Raw genomic sequence first — 14,485 nt, forward strand, 5'->3', positions numbered from 1 at the left:
GATAAATCACAGTTTTAGCAGCAATTCATACTCAAAGCATTCTTTGAAATTAGGGAAAACTTTTTGAGGCAAGTGGATCAAATAGCATCCATGCAGCATAATATAATGAAATATTAAACATCTGATATTGTTTCTATGCTCCATTGTGAATAAAATATGCTTTTAGATTTGCATAAATTGCTTTACTCTTTTATTCACTTTTCACACAATGTTTTACCTGTTTGGGGATTGGATTGGTTTTATATGATAATTATATTTTTTTTTCATCTTTAGGATTTAGTCCTTTTATATTGTCAAATAGAACACAAAATGTTTATTCAGTTTAACTCTTTTTAATCATCGTATACACAAAAATACAGAAATAAATGTTTGAAATATATTTAACCCATAAAGACCCAGAGCTACTTCTGTGTCAGTTCCTAAATTATTTGTTCTTTCTATTTAACTTTTCTCAAGTGATTTATCACCATTTATTGTAAGATTATCTTCTGCATGTTGCATTTTTTCAGTGAAAATCAGGTATTTTTCCACTGATCATGTAGATGTTCATTAAAGTTCAGATCAAAGTTGATGTTTATTCTATCAGAAACAGATCAAACTGAATAAACAGTGTCTTTTTCTGTCCAATCTGTTGTTAATTGAACATAAACCCAGTGTGTCCATCCACTGTCATTGATCTAACTCCATAGGTTTCACTGGGGAATCAATGTTGTAGAGGATGACGGTGTTTCCACGGTAACTACGGAGCCTCTGAATGTCCGAATATGGTCATATCTGATGACCATGAAAAGATGAAGAACTGTATTTTACACCAATTATTGACATGGATTGATAGGATTAGTGGATCAACAGGAATTAAACAGTTTAGATCAGTAGATGGTTTAGGTTAAAGGTGGGCATTTGGGTCTTTAAGGGTTAAAGGAGGACGTTTGAGTCTTTAAGGGTTAAAGTTTGAACATTATTAAGTCATGATTCCTCTATAGTTTTAAAGTTGAAGAACTGCATATATATGATGTTTATTTACAGTAGAAGTGCTTTTGATCCCCTGACAGTGTCTGATAGTGTTGACTTTTGCATCTTATCACTGAACAGCTACAGTGGTGGATGAACCACTGAGCTCAGATCAGCCTGAGCATAAATTCCTTTTAACTTTGATCATAAAATGTAATTCCTCTCCTCTAGGAACCACATGGATCTTCTCCTTCTGGACTCAGCCAAAATGGCAGCTCAATAGGTTGTTTTCTTGCTGCGCTGTGCACAATGTTTATCTGCAGTGTGTGGTAGGAGGCAGCTGAGGTGGGCCCGGTTCAGCCTTTTGTTTGCTTTTAGTTAAACTGAAACAAGAAAACCCCTGATATGGATGTGTATGTTGTGACTATGTCAGCTGTAGTATAGTGGTTTATTTTACTGTGAATGTGTTTGCAGACCAGCGTACGGCTGCAGCCGCTGCCTTTGGGTCTCTCAGCGTCTCAGCTCTGATTGGTTGTGAAGGAACAGAGATACTGACCCTTAATTGCAGCTCAGACTGCCATTGGTCATTATATCCATCACTGTGATGGCTTTAGAATCATCTGGGTAAATGAGGGCTGGACAAACACACAGACACACATAGGTTTTTGGTTAGAGCACTGTCTTAGATAATTGGTTGGAAAAGCTTTCCAGCAGGATCTCCCTTCTGTCCCTGTGGCCCCGGCTGCCACGCTAAATAACAAGGCTCATAAACATGAAAGGCTGCAGGATGATCACCATGATTTGAGCTGTGCACTCAGAGGAGATCAAGTAGGACCTGGAAGTCCAACAGCTTTAACCCTTGAGGACCCAGGGTGAAGTTTGTGTCAGATCCCAAAGTATTTTTTCTCTATATTTAACTTTTCTTTGGTGATTTGTCACCATTTATTGTAATATTACCCTCTTTCGTGGAGGTGTGCCATCTAAGGCACCTCACTCAATTCGATTACAATTCAGGATGCTATGATTGGATTAATCAACGATTACCACGATAATAATCATTAATATGATTATTACGATTATAACGATTTTCGGTGCATCTTTTTTCCCCATTCAGGATTTTTTTCTCCCTCTGTAGCTACTTCATACTTTTAAAACATGGTACATTAGTCAGTATCCATAAATTCAACTAATCAAACAAATTTGCCTCCATTATCTTTTATTTGTGTCAAACCAGTGAATGATCCAACCTATTTTCCACCAGGGAACCAACAGAACAAAGGTGGCAATGGCAGATACAGTAAAAGCTGCTCTTATTCACAAAACATTTGCTGGGTCAAAAGCAATACTTCTCAAAATATATACCTATTAACAGTACAAAAAAACTGTGGTGGAATGAAGTCCACATTGTATAGGAAAACAATTAACAAAATGTCTTTAGAAATAAATAAGACTCATTTCAATCCAAAGTGGTTTTCACAGATTTCTGTACTAGTCTAATTTTAAATAAATAAATAAATAAATAATTGCTTATTTAGTTTTTGTGTCCCCTCCAAAGCTCCCCATGAATCCACTCAAACTCTCAGACCCTCCACACACATGCTTCTGTAGAAAACTGTAGAAAACAGCTGATTCAATCTGAACCAACACAAGCACTAGTTTATTCAGTCAGAATAAATGACATCCAAACTAAATCCTCAATGAGCAGCAGAAATCCAACAAAGAACTCCAGATTTCACTGTCCACAACCAAAGCACGATCACATGTTGGTGTTCTCCCCCATGTTTACCTCAGTGGTTCCACTACTTTGGTTTTGGTCTCATTGTACAGTTCAGGAACTGCTTTCTGGGCAAAATACTTTGGGTTCAGAAGTTTGTACCTGTGCTTCAGCGTCCACAACAGAGCACGACAGCCCTGCTTCCAAATGCTAGCTTTTAAACCTGTTGGGTCAATCTGACACTCTGGAACTGGAGCCAAACAGTTAGAGTTAATATTACCTCTGCCAAGAGACAAATCATATCGCAATTTATTTCTTCAATAAACTTTTTTTTTAATGAAATTGGTCTTCTTCACTGTACCAAAAATGTATTGAAAATGTATTGAATCAAAGAACCCTGAACTGAAAATGTACCGAACCGAAATGTTTCTGTACTGTTACATCCCAATTTACTGAACATAAACCCAGTGTGTCCATCCACTGTCATTGATCCAACTCAATGGGTTTACTGGTGAATCAGTGTTGGAGAAGATGACAGTGTTTCCACGGTAACTATGGAGCCTCTGAATGTCCAAATGGGTCATATCTGATGACTATGAAAAGATGAAGAACTGTATTTTACACCAATTATTGACATGGATTGATAGGACTAGTAGATCAACAGTTATTAAACAGTTTAGATCAGTGGATGGTTTAGGTTAAAGGCGGACGTTTGGGTCTTTAGGGGTTAAAGGCGGACGTTTGGGTCTTTCAGGGTTAAAGGCGGACGTTTGGGTCTTTCAGGGTTAAAGGTGGACGTTTGGGTCTTTCAGGGTTAAAGGCGGACGTTTGGGTCTTTCAGGGTTAAAGGTGGACGTTTGGGTCTTTCAGGGTTAAAGGCGGACGTTTGGGTCTTTGAGGGTTTAAGGTGGACGTCTGGGTCTTTAAGGGTTAAAGGTGGATGTTTGGGTCTTTAAGGTTTAAAGGTGGACGTTTGGGTCTTTAAGAGTTAAAGGTGGATGTTTGGGTCTATAAGGGTTAAAGGTGGACGTTTGGGTCTTTAAGAGTTAAACAGAGCCATAAATGCAGTTTTAAATTAAATACTTTCATTTTAAGTTGAGGTAAGAATTGATTATTTCCACATTCTCAGGTTGTCTTTGCGGTCAGAGCTATTCAAGTGACATAGCTACACTGGAAAAGAAAATGTCAACTGCAAAAAAAAATCAATGGGCAAAAAGGTAGAGCGATTTGTAAAACCATCCCTCAGCAAGAAAGGATAGCAGCAAGGCCGTGTGACTGCACATTCCTCCTGTGCTGTAGTGTCCTTGATCAGAATGATGCTAAATCTCCACCAGCTCCAAGGGTTTGTGCTCTGTAAGCTGACGCTGCAGCCTGACTCTCCTGTGGAATGGAAGAAGGGAAGAGTGTCTACATTGGAGATCGATAGAGCAACGCACAAAAAAAGCCCTGGCCCAACTTCACTCATGGACACTGGGAGGTTTTCATCTAACACCTGTGGAGCGTTTGATATAAAAGGATCATTAAGATCAAAGGGAGAAGATAATGATCCTGATGTGAACCGTAAAGTCCAAGGAGATCAATTACATTTACATTTTACAATTTAGGCATTTAGCAGGCCCTGTATCCCAGAGAGGTTTAGAATAAGTAGTGCAGCAGTGGAATTAGCTTCACCTCCAATTTATCACTATGAGAAGCCTGGAAGAAGAAGTTCAAAAGAGAAAAGACAAAGACAATTCTTCATATTTTTTCACAAGTCAACTACAAAATAAAACTATGGCGTTGACCCCTGAGGAACCCTGGGTTCTAGATCCTCTGATCCAGTTCAGTCCTTTCCTTTCATGGTAAATTCCATTCTCATTTTCAGTTGAACAACCTCTCAACTGACATTTCTGTTTCCGCACAGGAAATATGACACCATGGCAATGTGGTCCTATTGTTAATCTGTTGCTAGGTGACCCACTTCAATGATGATTCTATTATTCTGGGCATAGCAATGTGATTGTAAGATGATTGTATTCCAAAATTATAAATATCCCCCAAAATACTGGTCCTATCAACTTACCGTTTTCACTAGTCTGTTCACTGACCAAAAATCTAGAATCATGACAAACTACAGCAGTCAGCTGTGTACAGAGTTAGTGTAATGACCGAGCACTATTTTAATATTGCATATGACTCGTTCAGTTACCACCTTTCTTTTTCCTCATTTGGTTGTCATAGTCCAAGACCATGAACACAATGCTTCTTAAACAGACCAGTAACATCCACCTGTTCACTCTTACCTGTCCACACTTCTACACACTGTCTGTATTCCAGATCCCTCCTTTTTTAAATAATTCCGTCCACAGGACTGTTTTATAAAGAACTTCTTTACATACAAGAACATGACAACACTGTAGTGTCCACAGTCCAAATGCCTCTGCAGTAACAAAGCAAATAGGAGTTAGATAGGGTCCTCCATATTTGTTGTTTATGTTCAACATGGATGGTCTGGGATACTTTGAGGTGGGATGTAGATATATCCCACCTCCCAGCACTTTGGTATGCAGCATAAGATGATTTAGTTCATTGTTTTGCTGAGGGTCTATACAGACTGCCCCCATGTGATTTGGAGAATATTACCTTTAGAACCCTTTGGAAAGTGAGTTCAACTATGGGTCCACAAATGTGGACGTCATGTATGAAAGGCAGTGATTTCATGTCTTTGATACAGTGTATTGGCACATTTTTAAAAGACCTTCATAGATTTAAAGATGCAAAAGTCTTGTAGGAATATTGTCATATCTGACATGCATCAGCTGTTGTCGTGTGTTTTGACATGTTCAGTCATTGACAGAACTAGAGAAAATGGCCAACTTTTGATCTCAGTGAGGTCCAGAGTGTGGATCCAGGGGGAACGGCAGTGGTTGCTTATTGATTTCACCTCTGCAGCCGTGGTGGAAGGGGAGCTCAGTGGTAGCTCACTTTCCCTTCAGCCGGGGGACCAAGGTTCAAACACCCCCCGCTGAACGGGAACACTGTCTCCTGGGGTGCCATTCTGAAACAGATTGTGACCTCCGCCCCGGCTGTGGAGAAGCCCGGTCGAAGAAATGTACTTCCAGCAGCAGTACAAACTACACATATATGGTACCTCAAGATGCCCTGTGTAATCCTTGATTCAACACCGTTGGGAGAAGCTGCAGTATATACTCTATTAATAAGTAATCATACACCGGCATCAAAGAGCCAGGATGGACGGACAAGACCAAGGCCACCTCATTCTGACTCACACTGACTAGTGGCTTTTCCCAAAATTCATGAAAAGCAATAATTTATTCCAGCCATAGTTGTATTTGACAGCTGTTCCTTCTAAAAGAAATACTAATTAGTGTCCCGTTAATATGAGACAGGAGGTCAACAGTGTCCACACCGTTCCTGAATAGAAGTCCAGTCACTCAGACTTCCTGTACGATGTTGTGCTGTTGGATTTTATGCTTTTGCGTAAATCATAGCTCCGTTGTGTGAGTGTGTCTGTTCCACATGTTATAAAGACACTAAGCCTGTTCCAACACATGCACAAAGAAAACCAGTGTTTTAGACTATATATGTGTTTAATCAGAAGTACATAGTAGTCCCTTTTCCATCGTCCATCTGTGCTGAACTTTACCCACATTTCCTAAATGTGTTAAAAACAGGAGAGTGTAATGTTGGTTTTTCCATTCAATCCCAAATGCGAGTGCGTCAGTTTCCATCCTACTTATAATACTATGGGGATACGGGACGACAAAACTTTTATGACTTGGTTCCAGTGAACAAATGGCAACATTAGAAATGTTAAAGGGTTCCAACTTTCTTTCTTTCTTTCTTTCTTTCTTTCTTTCTTTCTTTCTTTCTTTCTTTCTTTCTTTCTTTCTTGTATTTTTATGTCACCCTGAACATGAGGAGTTGATGTTCAAATACATCCATTGTTCCAAACATGACATAATAGTTGGCAGGGGCGGAGAATTGCATAGGGACGCTAGGGACACGTTCCTACCAATATCCAGCCACTACTGTGTTGTCCCTACCAATCCAACCGCTGTCCGTTTTGTTTACTCAAAGATTATGGCACACAAAGGGTTAATAGTCAGTCTGTGCTAGAAGTCCCGCCTCTAACCTAATTATCACTCTCCGATTGGCTCTGCTGTTTTGCTATTGTACATGTGATTGGCCGTCCCCGCTGTTACTCCATCTACTTGTAGAAGCTACAGTTACCCGCTAGTTGGACAGGAAAAAAAAAAGTTGGACTGGACAGGAGGCAGTTTGTATCTCCAACCGCTTAGCGTAAGTTGTCAACATGTGTGCATTTGTTCTGCCTGGGTCATGTCAGCTAGATGGATTTGAATATCAGAGGTGTCATTTACATTTACATTTGTACATTTGACCGGTGCTCACTGTGTGTGTGAGTGACAGAGACAGAACAGAGCTGAATAACAGTTAGACAGGTGTTGAACTAAGCATCCAGGCAAAGGGTGGAGAGTTTATCATGGTGAAAAGGCCTTCCACGTTTAGAAGCAGAGAAAAGAGGAGGCAGAAAAATAATCCAATTACAGAGGTATGGAACCTTTTATAATGTTAAAAAATGTTTGATGTTAGTAGCAACAACTAGCTGAACTGAAATGAAGCAAAGTTGGCTAATAATGGAACTGCAGATGATTAAGATATGAGATATCTGCTAAGGTGTGTGGGCTACTGCAGAACTGGGTTATACATGTTTCTATGTGGTTTATATATGTTTCTATCTGGTTTACTGCTGTTTGGCTGGTTTATAAATGTTTCTTTGTGGTTTATAAATGTTTCTATGTGGTTTATTTATGTTTCTATATGGTTTACTGCTAGTTGGCTGGTTTATATATGTTCCTATCTGATTTATTTATGTTTCTATATGGTTTACTGCTAGTTGGCTGTTTGGTATAGGTTTCTATGTGGTTTATATATGTTTCTATCTGATTTATTTATGTCTCTATGTGGTTTACTGCTAGTTGGCTGTTTGATGTAGGTTTCTATGTGGTTTATATATGTTTCTGTCTGATTTATTTATGTTTCTATAAAGTTTTCTGCTAGTTGGCTGTTTGACATATGTTTATATGTCAGAATCAAATCTACGCCCTTGATAGCTGGTGTTTATATAGAGTCCTGTTTAATGTCACTGCTCTCATCTATAATTTTCATGTTCCAAAGCACAGAGTTTTCTAATTTGGGATGGTACATCTCAAAAAAATCACATCTTTTCTCACCAGCTCTTTCATTCATGTCCTTCTGACAGTCAAACTCATGTCTAACTGACCCTTCCTGTCTTTCTCCCAGGTTTCATCTACACATGTGGCGGTACGCTGAAAGGCCGGAACGGCAGTATAGAATCACCGGGCTTTCCCTATGGCTATCCTAACGGGGCCAACTGTACCTGGGTCATCGTCGGTGAGGAGGGAAGCAGGATCCAGCTCATCTTCTTATCATTTGCTATAGAAGAAGAGTACGATTTCTTGTCCTTGTATGATGGACACCCACACCCTGCCAACTTCAGAACCAGGTAGGACCGGTTCAATCTGCCTCTTATCTCCTGTAGACATTCTATTGATTTATTTCAGATATGAATGTAAAAAAAAAAAAAAGAAAAAGAAAAGAAAAAGAAATGACAAACAGGCAAAACATTTAAACGTAAGACATATAATACCTATTTGAAAAGGAGTGAGAAGAAACTTATAAACTCCACCCCTTCTCCTTAAATAATTAATAACAATTAGAAGCTTCCTAGTCTAACATATCCATGCTCTAATGCCTGATACATACTGTTAAATAATTTTGTTTCTGACTTTATATTATTAAGAAGAAATATAAATATAATTACATAAACACATAATACAATAACACATATATATGTACATATACATATGTACATACACCTGTGTATAGACACATCCCACATATATACTTGTCCATCCTTATAACCCCAGTGATCCCCAACCCCTCCCTCATCCCTGTTCCTCTTGTGTCTTAGGTCCTCATTTTCAATAGTTTCATACTTGGACATCCCTTCAACTCTATATTGAGTCTGTTCCAGTTTCAACCCACGGACTCAAACACAAACTCTTTTCCTGGTCGTACGTATTAAGTGAACATAAAAGTTAATTTTTCCCCTTAAATTATAACCCCCCCTCATGAATACTGAATCATTTTCTGTTTATTTGCTGTTAATATATTATTTTCTTTAGCTTTGTAAATTATTTCAGCTGTTTGATCCATGATGTCTGTAAATGTGAATCATTTTGACTGTAAGAATAATGAGTGTTCCTGGTTGACAATGTTGTGAATGATCCATATTGCTCTTTTTTTTAATGATGGTTCATGGCAGTGGTGAGGTCTTGTAGTTGTTGTCCAGTATTGTAAATATGGTGAGACTAAGGAACAGTATAGAGTGTGTTCTTTACTTTATATATTATTGCAATGCTTCTGAGGAATTTAGTTTGTACTAGTGCTGTCAAAATTAACTTGTTGACTCAGATGAATCTATCCTCTTGATGAATGTGATTGTAAATGTTAACTCCATGAACCCATCTACAGCAGAATGATTGTGAACGTCTCCTCCAACACATTTGGGTCAGTTTGTCCCAGTAGAGTTAGCATTAACGCACATGAACAACTGGTCAGTTGATCCAGGCAGCAGAACCAACCTATAAAGATGGAAGAGCAGAAAAAGTACGTTGGCCCTCTGGATGGAATTATTATTATTATTTTTATTATTATTATTATTATTATTATTATTATTATTATTATTATTATTATTATTATTATATCTTTATTCAGGTGGGGCAGTGCACATTAATGAACACATTTATACATTCCATTACAGTATAAACATGTAAATAGGCTGGAGTTAGCGTCAGTGCTAATTTTCATCTGCAGTCCCCACTTAAATAAATAACAGTGATCCGTGTAATACAAAGCAATAAAGTGGAATAAGTGCAGCACAGAGCAAGACAGTGTAAAAACAGTACAGTTCAATACACTACAATATAGTACAAAATGACATTTGTGCCTACGTGTCAAGGATTAAAATAAACATTCAGCTGTCCCTTTTAAAGTGCTAGTGTTGACATGTTTGGTTGTTTCTTATCCATACTTTAATCTGACTTTTGAAAGCAGCATACATGGGGCTCTCCATGATATCCCCTGGGATGGGATGGATATGAGCAGGATGCGGTTTGTCAGAAAACCTTGGGGGGAGGGGTGGGGTGGGGGGGGGCAGCAGTTATATAAACAAAAGTGCGAAACAAAAGTGAAGCTTTACATACTTTGAACGTCCAACTCCCAGGTTCTGTTCCTCTGTTATTCAGTGGATCTTACACAAAATTTTTACAACTTCTAACCAGTATCCACTGGACACACAACTGCTGGGCCCCATGAATTTGTCATGCTAACCCCCCCTTTACGGCTCCCCAGTGCATGGGGACATTTGCGAAATCTGAGACTGCGACAGTTGGGTTCAGGTGAACGTTAGTGTCAGTAAAGTAGGATATATGTGGAAGAAAACTGTCACAACCTGATGGGATTTACATTGGTTGGTTGGTTGTCTCCCCCAAGTGAAATTCATTGAGCAGAAATAGGGATGTAAAAACCAGAGGGGGGGGTTATCGCCCCCCCAATAAATTGCACCCTGGATATGAGGACTAAAAAAACCAAGACGGAACAGTCGACCCACAGAAAGTATTAAACACACTCTGCAGGAAGGAGTTTTCTATTCACTGAAGCACTTCCACATTCAAATAACACATTAACACCAAACATGTTACTCACGGATTCTGTTAGCACTACGGCTAACATGTCGCCCAGCTTGGACAAACACGTTAAGTGCAGATATATTCACTTTTTCCTTGAGTCTGTTTGTTCATGCAAAATGAAATGCTATCAATATAGATTAAAAATGAATGATATTTAATCAAGATTAATCCACAGCGGCCCTGTGATTAATCTAATTAAACGTTTGAATTATTTGACAGCACTAGTTTGTACATGTTCGATATGTGCTTTCCAATGCTGATTCTGTCATCTATGGCTCCCCCTAGACATGTAAGACACAACAAACATATGCTTTGTTTTAGAGATTTTTGTTTATTATTAGATTCCTACTAATGTTTAGCCAGTTTTTAATTTCTTAAAGCTGAAGCTATGAAAAGATCCTCGTCTATGTTTTTGCCAATTAGTAATGAAGTGTAAGAAGGTGTTTTTAAACCTGCTTACAGTCATGAATCAGGAGTTCAAAAGACGACTAAAATAAATGAAACCACACACATGAACAGTTTCTTAAAGGCCCAAAAATAATGGAATGAGCGCATACACGACAGGATTTTAGGAGGACTAATTTTCAGAAACAACACACTGGATCATAAAAATCCAGTAAAAAAAAAAAGGAGCCATGGTTTGAACACACACCAGGTACCTGATACTGGTGTTTGTGCTGCTCAGTCCATGACCTTGACTGTCAATAGGCTTCTGCTCTGATGGAGTACACAAATATCCAAGGCTCAATCAGCAGCATTTAGTTTCCCCTTTGTTATTGAACTATGTTATTGAGCACAGGCAGCACAATATCCAGAAAGAAACTCATTTCAGATAAGCTATTCAACTCTTCTTTCCTTATGATTTCATCAGCCAATCAATAGTGTCTAATAGCATCTGTCTGTGACTCAACTCACATTCAACATTTCCCTTTAACCTTGCAATTAAATTATGTTGGTATTCAATTTGCTGTGGATGTGGGAGTGCTGTCTATTGAAATGTTTGTTTTGCTCATGGCTCTAGATAGTGCACATACTGGTATTTTAACCACGCTGACTCCTGACTCTTAAGCTGTGTACCTGTTGATCACCTCACATTCACAAAAGTTGTTTTTGAAAGAAGAATATTGTGTTTGTTTATTCATACAAATTAATCTGTTCTGGTTTTCAGTCTTCTGCATAATCATAATGTTATCTTAACTTTTGATTAGTTAAATGTGCTCATCAAAATACTTTAACTCAAATCTCTTTTCCTGTGGCTGTATGTACCCTATTTTAACCCATAAAGACCCAAACATCCACCTTTAACCCATAAAGACCCAAACGTCCATCTTTAACCCATAAAGACCCAAACGTCCACCTTTAACCCATAAAGACCCAAACGTCCACCTTTAACCCATAAAGACCCAAATGTCCACCTTTAACCCTTAAAGACCCAAACGCCCACCTTTAACCCTTAAAGACCCAAACATCCACCTTTAACCCATAAAGACCCAAACGTCCACCTTTAACCCATAAAGACCCAAACGTCCACCTTTAACCCTTAAAGACCTAAACGTCCACCTTTAACCCATAAAGACCCAAACATCTACCTTTAACCCTTAAAGACCTAAACGTCCACCTTTAACCCATAAAGACCCAAACATCTACCTTTAACCCTTAAAGACCCAAACGTCCACCTTTAAAGGTGGGGTCTGAGATCTTAGAAAAATGGTTCAAGCAAGCTACATTTTGAAAATACTCAATTCAAAAGTCCAAACCCCTTTCTTTAGATGTCCCTCCGAAGCCACGCCTCCAGAGTAGTGGCATGCGCAATGCTTGTTCCTGAGGGTTCACAAGCGCTGCACAGCAACAGTTCACCGGCTGAGGCTCCGGCTCCATACCCGGGTTGGGTTCCCACGCCGTCTACGGTCCGGCCGAATCGTTTCCAACACCGGCTGAGGCTCCTTCCCCTGCTTCGCTCCCATACACCATGAGCTCCTACCCTGACTACGGCCTTGGCTGAGCCTCCAGCTCGCATATCCATGCAGACCTCATTCAGTTTCCTCCAACCCTCCCGCTCTTCCAGAACAGCCCCAGTTCAGACCTATGTGACTAATGTTACATTTCTTAGTGGTTTATCTTAGTGACAAAACAGTTTGCTGGTGAACTTTCCATCCTTAAAAATATATATATATATATATATATATATATATATATATATATATATATATATATATATATATATATATATATCCTAATGTAGCCAGGTTCTGCCTACACTTCCTGTACAAGCGCTCCAGCCTCTGGGAACGCAAAGAGGGTTACGCGCAGAGGGGTTAAGGGGGGAGGTGTAAATGTCAGTTGAGTTTGATAGACATATCACCGTTCAATCATTTCAAGTGGGCGCTCAAAATGATTGGATGGTGTTTTTTCAGTCCTGCCCATTCCACAGGTGACTGATTTTTTCAAATTTTTGCGTTTATAGCATTTAATTAATTAGTTGTAATTGGGGTGTGAAGGGGATTTTAAGGAATATAATAAAAAATGCTCCAGAAAAACATCTCAGACCCCACCTTTAACCCATAAAGAACCAAATGTCCACTGTTAACCCTTAAAGAACCAAACGTCCACCTTTAACCCTTAAAGACACAACCATCCACCTTTAACCCTTAAAGACCCAGATGTCCACCTTCAACCCTTAAAGACCCAAACATCCGCCTTTAACCCATAAAGACCCAAACGTCCACCTTTAACCCTTAAAGACCCAAAAGTCCACCTTTAACATTTAAAGACCCAAACGTCCACCTTTAACCCTTAAAGACCCAAACGTCCACCTTTAACCCTTAAAGACCCAGATGTCCACCTTCAACCCTTAAAGACCCAAACATTCGCCTTTAACCCATAAAGACCCATACATCCACCTTTAACCCTTAAAGACCCAAACGTCCACCTTTAACCCTTAAAGACCCAAACGTCCACCTTTAACCCTTAAAGACCCAAACGTCCACCTTTAACCCTTAAAGACCCAAAAGTCCACCTTTAACATTTAAAGACCCAAACGTCCACCTAGAGGTGCACGATTAATTGATTTTAAATCAAAATCGGATTTTTTAATTAGGACAACTTTTAAAAAAAGGAAATCATCAAATCGATGTTATCTCTCTCATGCCTCTGGGCTGTGTGCCTGCGGGCTACCATAGGCTCCTCCTCCAAACTGTGACAGCGGTCTTTCACAGAAGTCCGTGTAATGACAATGGACATTAAATCTGTTCATGAGCCCGCAGTAGTCATACCAATGTAAGCCGTGGCTTCACGCATGGATCCTGCAATTTAAATATAGCTGCATGGGGATCACTCATCTTCCGTTGTCCTGGGTCCATGCTGTACTGTCTTCCTCCGATCTGGGTCTGGGTAGCAGGGTCAGCAGCCTCAGCAGAGGAGCCCAGACAGCCCTCTGCCCAGACACATCCATGTAATCCCTCCAGCGTGCCCAGGGTCTGTCTCCCCCACACACAGATCCTCCAATTTAAATAGAGCCCATGGGGATGACTCATATTATGTGGTCCGCACATGCATGACTGATGCCTGTCACTGACTTACACTGGTATCACTTCTGTGGGCCCAGACACCCCAAAAAAGAAAAAAAATAACTTTTTTTTTTAATAATTAATTTATTTCTTTTACTTGCTAAATTTTTCATTCAAAAATATGAGTTCTGTAACACAAAACCAAATATTATTTATTTTTTGAAAGATGTTGAACTTTATTTAAAGCTGATCGATATATCTGGGAACAAAAAGGCTATAAAAGCCATCAGTATTTGCTCTGATTTGGACATTGTATTGTAGTGCTTTCCCCCTGGCAAACTTGTTATGTTATTTTCTTGTTGTATACATTGTTTCTATACTCTACTTCATTCAATAAAGATTTAATGAAAAAAAAATAAATAAATAAACTTCTGTGGGCCCATCACGTGATACCATAACAGATTTGAGGTAGGGAGCAGTGCCTTGCATTGCAGGCTGCTCAAGAAAACGACATGCTT

At 39.2% G+C, this 14,485-nt stretch overlaps 1 protein-coding gene across 1 annotated transcript in view; it reads left to right on the forward strand.

Moving 5' to 3' along the window:
* Positions 1–14,485, forward strand: part of LOC115428800 (CUB and sushi domain-containing protein 3-like) — a 965,368-nt gene that overhangs the window by 128,855 nt on the left and 822,028 nt on the right. Inside the window, exon 2 of the mRNA XM_030148025.1 lies at positions 7,991–8,213. Coding sequence (XP_030003885.1) covers positions 7,991–8,213 — 223 coding nt within the window. The remainder of the gene's footprint in view (positions 1–7,990; positions 8,214–14,485) is intronic.

The sequence above is a fragment of the Sphaeramia orbicularis genome, chromosome 11, assembly GCF_902148855.1.
Source record: "Sphaeramia orbicularis chromosome 11, fSphaOr1.1, whole genome shotgun sequence".
Classification (NCBI taxonomy): Eukaryota; Metazoa; Chordata; class Actinopteri; order Kurtiformes; family Apogonidae; genus Sphaeramia; species Sphaeramia orbicularis.